The following is an 11,191-nucleotide window of genomic DNA, read 5'->3' as shown; positions in this document are numbered from 1 at the left end:
TAATCCAAAATTTGTGTCTGAAAATCATTTTCGGATTCTGTGATCCAAACAATACAAATTTTGAAAATAACATAATTATATAATATTACAAAACAATAATTATACAAGTTTTTTTTTAAACCTAAAACATGTACATAAATAAGTTAACAATTTATTGTCAATTAATATTTAGTTGGTAATTACAACTAGTTTACAATTATTTGAATTAGAATTCAATTTCTAAATTCTGCTACTAAATACATATATGAAAATATGAAATATAACTTATGTATACTCTATTAAATCCATAATTTTATACTCTATTAAATCCATAATTTTATAGGGAGAAACTCATAAATGGGAACCAAAAGAAAAATGTAAAAGGTCTATTTCTCAAAAATTCCTGTTTCTCTTTTATCATTAACTTGATAGAAACTCACAAAGATAAAGATATTTCATAGAAGATATCGGAGGGAGGAATTTTAGCCCGTTGTTTATCATCGGGAAATTACAACTCTTTTTCCTCAAGGTCAAGAGGCCCGTCTCTTTCATAATTTCTGGGGGCTGATCCAAGTTCTAATCGAAACCCAGTTCTATAAACTTGATTCTTATTCTCAAACCGCCCTTAAATTCCAATCGCAGTGGGATTTGTGAAGGTTGAAAGGTACAAACTTCCTTCTCTTTACTCTTCTTTCTTCCTTTCTTTGGGCTGCATTTCTTTCTGGGTCTGGTTCTTTTTCTCGCTTTCTTTGATTGTTTGGTGCGTTTGTTCTGTTTGAGGTGTGCTTATGATTTCATCTCTCTAAATTTCTTGTAAACTTTCCCATTCCTTTCTCCCTTCATTTCTTTCTGGATCATCTGAAGTGTCTATGGCGGCATTCTTTAGGTTTTTCCTCTTAGTAATAGAACTTTGTATCTGGGAATTACGTATTGTTTCTTGATGTTTCCTATTGTGTTTCCAGCTTTGCACGTTGTGGTTGCACGTTGCAGCTGAAACGTTTGAATATTAATATATTCATTAATAATGGGGAAGGGACATGGTTTAGTTCTTTGGAAGGTTTGACTAAAACCCAAGGGAATGAATATTAATATTTTGATTGAAAGTCATCGGTTGTTGCTCTATTTGTGATCTTCATAAGTTGACAAATCTCTACTTTCTTCCTCTTCTGCTAGTTTTGCTTCTCTTGGCTTCTGCCTACCCAAAATACTTAACTAACAAGGGTCTTATAACTGGAATTTCATAGCAATAGCTACTGTTTTTACAGATTTTCTTTGAGTCCAAACATCTGATTCTTCTTTGGCTTTTTGTGAAGGTTTAAGATATGGGTAATCTTTTTTGTTGTGTGCAAGTGGACCAATCCACTGTAGCTATCAGGGAGAGGTTTGGCAAATTTGAGGAAGTTCTTGAGCCAGGATGCCATTGCTTGCCTTGGTTTCTTGGAGCCCAGATTGCTGGCAATCTGTCTCTCCGGTTGCAACAATTGGATGTGCGATGTGAGACCAAGACCAAGGTTTAATACTCTTTCTTTATAACTTGATGGTGCCATTTCTGTCTTATAATACAGCATCATAGTTACTGTTCTATACTACCTAGCTGCGTTCTCTCCATGCGATGTGTTGAGGCAAGAACATATAGAATTGGCTTGTAATTAAGTTACTTAGAAGTTATAACTACTTCTCTGTGTTCGTGCGTAGCCAATAATGAATACACCATGACACTCTTATTTCTTTGTTGTACTTTCCAAAGATAGTTATAACTTATAAGATGGGATACTACAAGAACCTGCTTTGTTAATAGCCAAGCCCCTGGAATGAATTCTTCAGTCTGACTTAAAATGTGCTTTGTTCCTAAAATTAGTGGTGATTTTATTCTTCAGGATAATGTGTTCGTCAATGTGGTTGCCTCTATTCAATATCGAGCATTGGCAGATAAAGCAAGTGATGCATTCTACAAACTTAGCAATACAAGGTCCCAGATCCAGGCTTATGTTTTTGATGGTATACTCTTTTTCTTTTCTTCTTGTTAAAACATATTAGTTAAACGTGTTCATGTTGTAAAGTGTGTTTGATTTCTTTTTTTGTCATATTTCTGAAAGCATGCTCCTTTAAATTTGAGAAACTTCTTGCATATCTGTAGTGATCAGAGCAAGTGTCCCAAAGCTCAACTTGGATGATGCTTTTGAGCAGAAAAATGATATTGCCAAAGCAGTAGAAGATGAACTTGAGAAGGTAATCTTTTTTGCTCATTCATTTTTAGTGTTAGGAAGCAAAGTCCAACTTTCTTTTAATTTGTGAATGATTAATTTCAGGCTATGTCGGCTTATGGCTTTGAGATTGTTCAAACTCTCATTGTTGATATAGAACCAGACGAGCATGTTAAGAGAGCAATGAATGAAATTAATGCTGGTAATAATCCAATCCTTCATATTCAAAATCTGGACTTCTTTTTCTTTTTGCCTCTAGCTTAGTTCGGATTCTGTTATTATGCATACTTGTTATTCTATTAACGTGTTGATATAATATTAAATTCACCTTTACCTATTAGCTTAAGCTTTTGGGTCAATTGGTGATTTACCATGGTATCAAAATGGAAGTTGTTCTTCTTTCATTTTTTCTCAATGAAAGCCGTTATTTCTGTTAAAAAAAAAAAAAAAAATTGTGTTCAAACCCCTGGAATGTTATTTCCTCCCCAATTCCACTTGATGGTCTTTTACATATTTCAAGCCCACAAGTGAAAGAGAATGTTAAAGTGTGAATATAATATTAAGTTTACTTTTATCTATTAGCTTAGGTTTTTGGATTAATTGGTGGTTTAGCAATACCCAATAACTGATCAAATGCCACCCTTCTATACAATGTTATAAGTTTATTTTATTTAACTTCGTATAGTTAAATAATTTTCATACCTTTGCTATGAGTTACCAGAACAAGAATGGATGGTAAACTGTTGTATCATTGCTGTTAACCAGACATTTGGATGATTATTGATTTCTTTTCTTATTGGATATCTGTTCAGCTGCTAGATTAAGGGTGGCAGCAAATGAGAAGGCAGAAGCAGAGAAAATTCTGCAGATTAAGCGAGCTGAGGGTGAAGCTGAAGCCAAGTATTTGTCTGGTTTGGGTATTGCTCGGCAGCGTCAAGCAATTGTGGATGGTTTAAGAGACAGTGTTTTGGGATTCTCTGTTAATGTTCCTGGGACAACGGCAAAGGACGTTATGGATATGGTGCTTGTGACCCAGTATTTTGACACCATGAAAGAAATTGGAGCTGCCTCTAAATCAACTTCTGTGTTTATACCTCATGGACCTGGTGCTGTTCGAGATGTCGCATCGCAAATTCGCGATGGACTTCTTCAGGGTGCCTCTTCTTCTCACTAGTCCAACTCTAAGTTACAATGATGTTTGTCTATAAGATTGTATTCAGTGTGTTGTGATTTTCGCTTCTCAAGTGACATATATTGTCAATGATTTACATTTCAGCTATGGAAAATTTTCTTACTACTTAATACCAATGAATGCTTCCATGACATTTACATTGGCAACCTGAGACTCAAAGATGATGGAAATCCTATTCTTATCTTGCAACCAAGAAAAAGAAATACGAAGAATCTGGTTCAATGACTGATTTCAAACTAAAATCTATCTCACAAGGTCTATTTTCAGTTTAATTGATTGGCTTGGCCGTGTTTTTTCTCCTTAGGAACCCCATCACTGTCTTATATGATGAGAGGTTGCAAAGTTTATTCATTTTCATATTATTCATGCAAGTTACTGAATCTATAATATTCGGTTACACTTTTTAAAAAATGAGAGAGAGAGAGAGAGAGAGAAAAGAAGCAGCAACTGGACAATATACATTACGAATGTGGCCTGGTGATCAAAACAGCCAAAACAAAACGAAGAATGAACAAACCATTTGCTGGCTCGAGCCACTGCAGAAGGGACCTGAATAGAGCTTATAAGTAGAGGCTATCCAAACTTACACCTCTATTATTTGTGGTCCCTGTCACTGGAAAATGCACATATTTAAATAAATAGCCGTCAGATTGAAACTTCCAGAGACAGTTTATTAAACAAAGCTATATGGTCAAACCTTGGGTGTTTGAGATCCGTATTTATGAAGTTCGAATTCAGTGATACTATATATATGTACTTCTTTGGATTTATGGGTATTTGCAACTTAAGTTCCTATTCAAGCCTATTGGTTCGTCAATTGAATTTGGATTTGGAGGGGTAAAACGCAACTCACCTTATGGCTTCCTAAACCTTACTTTCGCAGACGATCTTTTCACCAATCAATTGGGTGCTTGAGCCACTTCTAGTTTAAGCGACCTAGTGATCTGCAAATATGCAGCTCAAAGTTATTAGGAAGGAAAATTAAGCTACTAAATATCATTTTCAAGAAAAAAGATGTAGGTTCCAGAGTACCTGAGATATCTTGAGCTCCAATTCATCCCACTCAGAAGACGGATTGCTTCCTTTCACTATCCCTGTTCCCGCATAGATCAAGGCACCAAGACCCTGAAAACAAAGACTCTCAGAACTCGGACAATTGTTATGGCAAACAATGATGTCTAAGCTCTAGAAATTTTAAAATCGAGTAAAGATTTGATGCAAGTATTTAAGTTTGTTTAGCTCATATGGTAGACGCCTACTCTCTTCACTAATGCTGATCTGATGCCTACTGCAAACTCACTCTCTCCTCCTCCAAACCAACCAACAGGCCCTGCGTACATCCCTCTATCAAATACCTCTGCATCAAAAACTTTCCCAAATTGTTAAATGAATACAGACAGGTGAAGATGCTATAATAGATGACCTGTGTTTCAATCCCAGATTTGGCCGACGATGAAATTACAGGACCCATAATCAGCGTTTAAAGGAAACCATCGATAACTTGGACGGGCTGGGGGAGATTATATAAAGAATCTCTAGGAATTTAGAAGAGGGAACAGACTAACCTTTACCTTACCTAATTGTATGTTCAGTTATGAACAAGAAACAAACTTTTTTATTTTCTTCAAAAAGTCTAGGATCACTCCCCATGGATCTTTCAGTCAAAGTTCACTTACCAGTTTCTGCAATTAAATCGCGAGCCTCATTTGTTGGCAATCCACAGACTGCGGGAGTTGGATGAAGCGTAGATAAAATTTCGAACTTTTTAAGCAAAAAAGTGGGGTTAGAACTTTATATTCTCGCGAGGTAAGTTTGGTGAACAGGAAGATGTAATATTTGGAGATTTTTACCTCATCCTCTTCGCTTCTCAATCTGCCAGTCAATTGGGCGTACAGATGTTGAATTCTGGGAAGTTTTCTCACTGATTTATGTGGTTCAACGACTACCGCATCACATACAGCCTACAAACAGGATTAAGCTGGCTAAGAATTTGCAACATTCTCAAAATGTGACACTCTTCATTACTGCCTTTAAATTTTGGCCACTTATGGAGAATCAAATGTAAATGTTGTTCAGTGCTTGGAATACGATGACCAAAAATAGAACACATTCACGTTTTGGAAGCACTACAAATATCATTTTTGTAGCACGGTGCAGCTACGTGCCATACTTATTAGGACAGGTTGTTACCAGGGATAACAATAACATGCCACTGTAAAAGTATCATTTGATGTCACCAATAGAAAGAGTAAGACTGTAGATCAAACTTGCCTCTAACTTCTTTTTTATGGTTTCCCTCACAATAGAAAACTCAAGGTCATCCTTTGGGCTGCACATAAAAAGTAGAGTTAGTGAAACTCCAGTCTCCAGCCATAGCTCATTGGTTAAAAGCAACAGGGTAACAGCATCATCCAGTAGACAAAATAAGAATTTAGAGATTGAAACTAACTTTGAAAATAAATCATGTTCTATTTTAATATCTTCAATAGGTGATCTGCCTCTTGCACGGGTTGCAGCTAAGGCATCACTTTTAATGCCAAGTCCTTCTCTATGGAACAGTCTCTCAGGCTGTTACAAACATATCAAAGTCCCCAAAAAAAGTAAGAAAATAAATGAAAATAAAAATAAATAAAGGAGGGAATATACAAGCCAAACGGGTAGAATACTAATTGAAAACATCTTTCATGAGTATCCCATCTTCAGCACCGTATCACAGACATTCCCCATCTTTAGAGAAAAAAAACAAAGCTCCATTTTTTCGAAGAAGGTTTTTGGAATTAGGCAACAACATGAAAGGGTAGACTGATATAATGAAGTATACGCACTATTATCACAAGATAACATATTGTACATACCGTATTTCCTATGAAGGCAGGAGCATTAGATGGCTGAACACAAAACTGATAAGAGTTTTTTCCCTCTTTCTGATACGATCAAAACTAGATTTAGAAAATATTTACTGCATAAAGTGTCATATATAAACTGAAGTAGCAACATAAAAAGCTACCTGTAAACATGCTACCCATGTAACAGGATCGATATCGACACTCGTCACTATTCGGGTACTACGTGCAAGTACAACCTAAATTTAATAGGATATCAAAATCAAGGAAGTGGTAAGAGTGAAGAATGTTGGGAGGGGGAGTGTGAGAGGGAAGATATAATTCCAAAGTTGGTGAGTGCCTTGGTGAGTTCTGAGTTGCTTCTGTCGATCTCTTGCAACGCCCTGTCAACTGCACGATCCCAGAATGTTTTGCTAGGAACGTGAGTGTAGCTATGTATGGGTATCAGTGGAAGATCTTTTTGTAGATTTACATTATTGGAAGAAACCTGAATGATAAAACATTAACAAGGGAATGATTATCTATGGGAAAATATTCTTACTTTCAAAACAATGAACAAAAATAATCAAATTGTTGCAGTGGATTTGAGAGTAGGCCAAATTCACGGTCAACCAGATTTCTTAGCGCTGATTAAAGACTCGAAAACAAAGTTCTATTTTCAAATGGTTCGAAAAACTCCCAATACAACCCTAAAACAAATAACTCATCAAATCCAAAATACTAATTAAGAACTAATTCATCTAAAATTAGCAACTAAACTAATTATCAATCATATATTTCAACTGCATAACTTAGTAGACCTGTTCCATTGTCGATTGAAGGGATTCGACAGCATTTTCCCAAGTCCAAGAACAGGCATGATCCCAAGCAACAGTAGCGGCAAGCATTGAGTTTTCTTCAAACTCATCAAATTCAACCTGTAAGGTTGACATTCATTTTCGTATAATTATATTACTATCTAAAGAAAACAAAACCCTCCGACCCATTATCCAGTAGCGATAAACAAGATACAAAACAGACATCTCTACCTGAGGGACCATGAAGTAAAACGATCCAAAGGGCTCCCACTCAGGCGATATGTTGGCCCGTGAATCAAAGCGAATAACTCCATAAGCACGAATCAGGGGGCATTTTTTTGACAGGAACCTTCAATTTTAAAATATACAGAATATTACCCATTGTAGAAATTTCATCGAACAGATGGCAGAGTGAATGAAAGTAGGCGCAAAATTAGTTCACCTCTTTATAGACGCCCAATCATTATACGAAAAGCAATGAAGGCGGTGGAAGACGACGGCAGAGCCCACACCGGCGGCGCCGAGCAGGTGGTGGTGGTTGAAGGGATGGCTGCCATTGGAAGTGTTGTGGGCAGAATCAATGGCTCTGCTTCTGCTTCTGCCGGAGAAGAAGGTCCGAGGAAGAAGGTGGGGCTGAGAAGAGAGCCAATCAATTGCTTGAATGCGTTGTTGGATTGGCACCTGCAAAATAGTCTCTTTCAATCTCAGAAAGAAGTTATCTTTCGCGGGAAAAACACACCGTGGCTATATTTGGGCAGGAGGAAGTAGCTTTAGAATTTAAAATATGATTTTATTAAGTTTTTTTTTTTTTTCATTAATATTTCTTTTGGGCCAATTTTTTTTGTTCTTCTTTCTTTAATTACAATACCTTGGCAAAAGAAAAAAAAAAAAAACAATTGTTCTTCAAATTTGTTTGGTCTCTAAACTTTACCCTTTTCTACTTTTTTTTTTCTTCTCTTTTTAAAACTATTCTTGACATTTAAATAATTACTTTTTAGTAAAAATATTAGGCTGATACTTATAATTTTAATAAATGTATAGTTAACCTAAATAGCATTTAATTTATAACCATTAATTAATTGACGGAAAGATGAAGTGACATTGTTAAGATGCAACTAGCTTATTGTGTCAACCAAAGCCAATCAAACTGTAGATTACTATTATTATCTTTTTTTCCCCCATTTTCACTTCTTCTCCTTTAATCTAGCAATCACTTCACATCATTTCTTTCTTTTCCTGTTCTTGCAATTGTCTTTCTTAAAAAAGTATTCACTATTGTTGTTTTCTAACGCAATATTACAATATGCATATTGGTCACCAGTAACTATTAAATACAAATTTGAAATACTTATAGTTTCTTTTTCATACAATCAACGGTGAAAATTTGTTAGCATATAATGGTGGTCTCCTCGAGTAATTTCTCCATACCTCACGTCATCATTTTCTCACTCCCTTACTCTTCAAAGTATTCTTTCTAGAAGACAAAATAATCTTATGGGAATGGGCACTAATCAATAAGTGGAGAAAGAACGAATATGAAGAAGGAAAAACAACAAAATGAAGAGGAGAAGAAGAAAACAACAAACAGATGAAGATGAAGAGAGAATGTGATCTACGAATCCACCAATGATCTCTAATTAGTGATAGTTGATTGAGATCGCCACAATGTAGTTTAATAGTTTTTTTTTTGTCATTGAATGCATAAAAAAGAATCCACATCCAACGGTCATTATGAGGTCGTCACATTATGATAACCTCATTGAAAATTTATTCAGTTGAATCTTATTATCTCCAAGAATCACATTGTTTCAGAAGCATAATCATCAAAGTAATCATGACTTAGTAATAACTAACATATATTACTACCCTTGAAGTAGAGATTTTTAAATGAGCAATACTTAAGTCATGCTCCTCCTTCCTGTGCACACATAGAAAAAATAATTTTTTTAATATTTCTTTTAAAAAAAATGAATCGACACATAATAACTTTTAATTGGGGTGCAGTAGAGATTGCACACAAAATGTGTTGCACCCAAATTTTTTCTTTTTAAATCCCTACTGTTGCCTCATTTTCTTATACTAAAAAGTTTATATTTTATAAACGTAAGTTTCATCTAAAAGCAGTTGACACTGAGAAGAGTGGTCCATATATTTTAAAGATCGTGGATATCTATCTACATCTTAATTATTGAGTATCAAGTCAAAACAAATATAGTTTAACTGTTATAATGTATATGTTATCGATAAAGAGATTTGTGATTCGAATCTTCATCTTTATAGTAGTAAAAAGAATAATTTTTTTAATTGAAAAAGAAAAAGAAAAGAAACTATGAGTATCGAGAAGCTTAATTATAACAATGAAATTAAAGAACAAAACTGTCATTTAACTATTGTGGCGACGTGGCAGTATTCCACTCCACGGATAGAGAAGAGATAAGAAATAATGAAATGGACCTATTTCAAAGAGGTTCAAATTTTCAAAAGACTGCTTACTTGGAGTCGAATAATCCCTGAAGTTAGTGCCGGTGCCTCCAATTTCAACTTCGCCACTCCTCTTCTCAGACTCTCCGTCGCCAAAGCCGCCGTCTGAACTGCCGGGAAAGTTCGAGTCTCAATTGTCCCGACGGTGCCTCCGCCGTCTCCTCCGCACCCATCCATCGCCGCCGACTGACAAACCTCCCCAACAACCCACCTCCGCCCCCGCCCCGGCCAAGGTACGGCTGCTGGAATGCGGCGGCACCGACTCACACGCTGCCCAAACCCAACACACTGTCTGGTGGCTGAATTTTGACTACGAGAAACAGTCATTTTGGAAATGCTCATTTCTTTTTTAAGTCACTCTAACTCGTGTCCTTACTCTTCCCCCCCACCCACCTTTTTTTTAAAAAAATATAATTTTTAAAATTAAAATTAAAATTTTTATATTTTTCCCTTCATCTTCTCTCTCTAAATAAAATCCAAAACAGATTGGAATAAGGTTAAGAATGAAAAATAATGAAAGCGAGCAGAGTGAGGAATTCCGCATAAATAATATAACAAATATTACACTTGTAGCATCATGGTTGATTTCCTAGTAACAGAAAGGAAATCTAAATGGATTCCAAAATAGATATGAAACCTTTCTGCCACATCAGAGTCCACGTCATAGTCAGTAGGAACCCAATTATCATTTGACCGCTTTGTCATTTATCTCAATATCCCCCCTCAAACGAGGTATTAACTCACATAAGTCGAGTTTGCAATGCAAATAAGAGGATTGATTAAGGGTAAGGGGCTTGGTAAGGTAGTTTGCAATCTGTTCTTCAATAGGAACATATCGAACCTCAAGATGGTTGTTGAGAACTTGATCACGAATGTAGTGAAAATCAAGTTCAATGCGTTTAGTCCGAGCATGGAAAACCGGATTAGAGACAAGAGCACTTGCTTCAATATTGTCATACCAATTACTGGCTTACCCGACAAATGAAACCCCAACTCACTCCATAACTGACATAGCCATGTTATTTCAGCCAAAATATGAGCAATGGCATGGTATTTTGACTCTATGCTAGACCTAGCAACTGTTGATTGCTTCTTGGAGGACCAGAACACAAGAGAGGTGCCAAGGAACACACAATAAGCAGCAATGGAGTTCCAGTCATCAACATTGGATGCCCAGTCAGCATAAAAAAATGTTGTTATTGGCAGAGAATAACTAGGTTGAATTAAGAGGCCATACCAAGTCGTACCTTTGAGATATCGAAGAATACATTTGACAACTTTCTAGTGAACATCTGTTGGGGCTTTGAGAAATTGACTGGGCCGATTGACAATGTAAGCAATATCCAATCTTATGTTAACAAGATACTGGAGGGCTCCAAGAACACTACGATACTGTAATGGATCTGAAAGCGGTGTACCATCATTAAGCGAAAGAGATAAAGAGAGGCAGTGGGTGTTGGACACAGTTTCACATTAGACATATTGTGCCGTTTTAACAAATCACTAATATACTTCGACTAATTTAGATGAAGACCAGTGGGTAAGTATGTGATTTCAATGCCCATAAAAGAGCTTAACTTCTTTAGGTCTTTTAGAGCAAAACGTGAGTCAAGTATGGCAATTAATTTCAAGATGAGAGTAGAATTGTTTCCAGTAATTATAACATCATCCACATAAATTAGAAGTAGAACAATG

At 36.0% G+C, this 11,191-nt stretch overlaps 2 protein-coding genes across 7 annotated transcripts; one reads left to right on the top strand and one right to left on the bottom strand.

The window, feature by feature from the left end:
- The first annotated feature begins 286 nt into the window (after window positions 1-286).
- Window positions 287-3,521, top strand: LOC120071433 (hypersensitive-induced response protein-like protein 1). 2 transcript variants are annotated; one of them, XM_039023714.2, is made up of 6 exons: window positions 287-643; window positions 1,293-1,490; window positions 1,857-1,977; window positions 2,117-2,208; window positions 2,289-2,385; window positions 2,996-3,521. In XM_039023714.2, the coding sequence occupies exons 2-6, from the start codon at window positions 1,302-1,304 to the stop codon at window positions 3,355-3,357; spliced, it is 861 nt and encodes a 286-aa protein (XP_038879642.1). In that variant the 5' UTR covers window positions 287-643; window positions 1,293-1,301; the 3' UTR covers window positions 3,358-3,521. The 2 variants fall into 2 exon arrangements, with proteins under 2 accessions (XP_038879642.1, XP_038879643.1); XM_039023715.2 differs by having other exon boundaries at window positions 635-759.
- Window positions 3,522-3,708: 187 nt separating this feature from the next.
- Window positions 3,709-10,079, bottom strand: ICS2 (isochorismate synthase 2). Of its 5 annotated transcripts, none has more exons than XM_039023713.2 (15): window positions 9,509-10,079; window positions 7,458-7,696; window positions 7,247-7,364; window positions 7,019-7,135; window positions 6,559-6,705; window positions 6,383-6,457; window positions 6,231-6,299; window positions 5,825-5,943; window positions 5,647-5,704; window positions 5,226-5,336; window positions 5,052-5,136; window positions 4,635-4,705; window positions 4,408-4,500; window positions 4,229-4,319; window positions 3,709-3,988 (listed from the first exon to the last, which is right to left on the bottom strand). In XM_039023713.2, exons 1-14 carry the CDS (start codon window positions 9,836-9,838, stop codon window positions 4,275-4,277), a joined length of 1,677 nt encoding a protein of 558 aa, XP_038879641.1. In that variant the 5' UTR covers window positions 9,839-10,079; the 3' UTR covers window positions 3,709-3,988; window positions 4,229-4,274. The 5 variants fall into 5 exon arrangements, 3 of the variants coding, with proteins under 3 accessions (XP_038879641.1, XP_038879640.1, XP_090167078.1); XM_039023712.2 differs by having other exon boundaries at window positions 4,635-4,732; window positions 9,509-10,017; XR_005480260.2 differs by lacking the exons at window positions 3,709-3,988; window positions 4,229-4,319 and having other exon boundaries at window positions 4,439-4,500; window positions 5,052-5,099; window positions 9,509-10,011.
- Window positions 10,080-11,191: the final 1,112 nt, after the last annotated feature.

Source organism: Benincasa hispida, chromosome 2 (assembly GCF_027475165.1).
Source record: "Benincasa hispida cultivar pf3 chromosome 2, pf3_genome.v1.1, whole genome shotgun sequence".
In the NCBI taxonomy this organism is placed as follows: Eukaryota; Viridiplantae; Streptophyta; class Magnoliopsida; order Cucurbitales; family Cucurbitaceae; genus Benincasa; species Benincasa hispida.
This window is presented reverse-complemented; position numbering and strand designations above follow the sequence as displayed.

What these genes read in the sequence shown, in the direction of transcription:
- LOC120071433 (XM_039023714.2), top strand. Translation starts at nt 1,302, where the DNA reads ATGGGTAATCTTTTTTGTTGTGTGCAAGTGGACCAATCCACTGTAGCT. An exon ending in CCAGGCTTATGTTTTTGATG is followed by an intron (nt 1,978 to 2,116) that starts GTATACTCTTTT and finishes GCATATCTGTAG; the next exon opens with TGATCAGAGCAAGTGTCCCA. An exon ending in AATGAATGAAATTAATGCTG is followed by an intron (nt 2,386 to 2,995) that starts GTAATAATCCAA and finishes ATATCTGTTCAG; the next exon opens with CTGCTAGATTAAGGGTGGCA.
- ICS2 (XM_039023712.2), bottom strand. Translation starts at nt 9,838, where the DNA reads ATGAGCATTTCCAAAATGACTGTTTCTCGTAGTCAAAATTCAGCCACC. An exon ending in TTTACTTCATGGTCCCTCAG is followed by an intron (nt 7,136 to 7,246) that starts GTAGAGATGTCT and finishes TCAACCTTACAG; the next exon opens with GTTGAATTTGATGAGTTTGA. An exon ending in CCATAAAAAAGAAGTTAGAG is followed by an intron (nt 5,337 to 5,646) that starts GCAAGTTTGATC and finishes TCCTGTTTGTAG; the next exon opens with GCTGTATGTGATGCGGTAGT.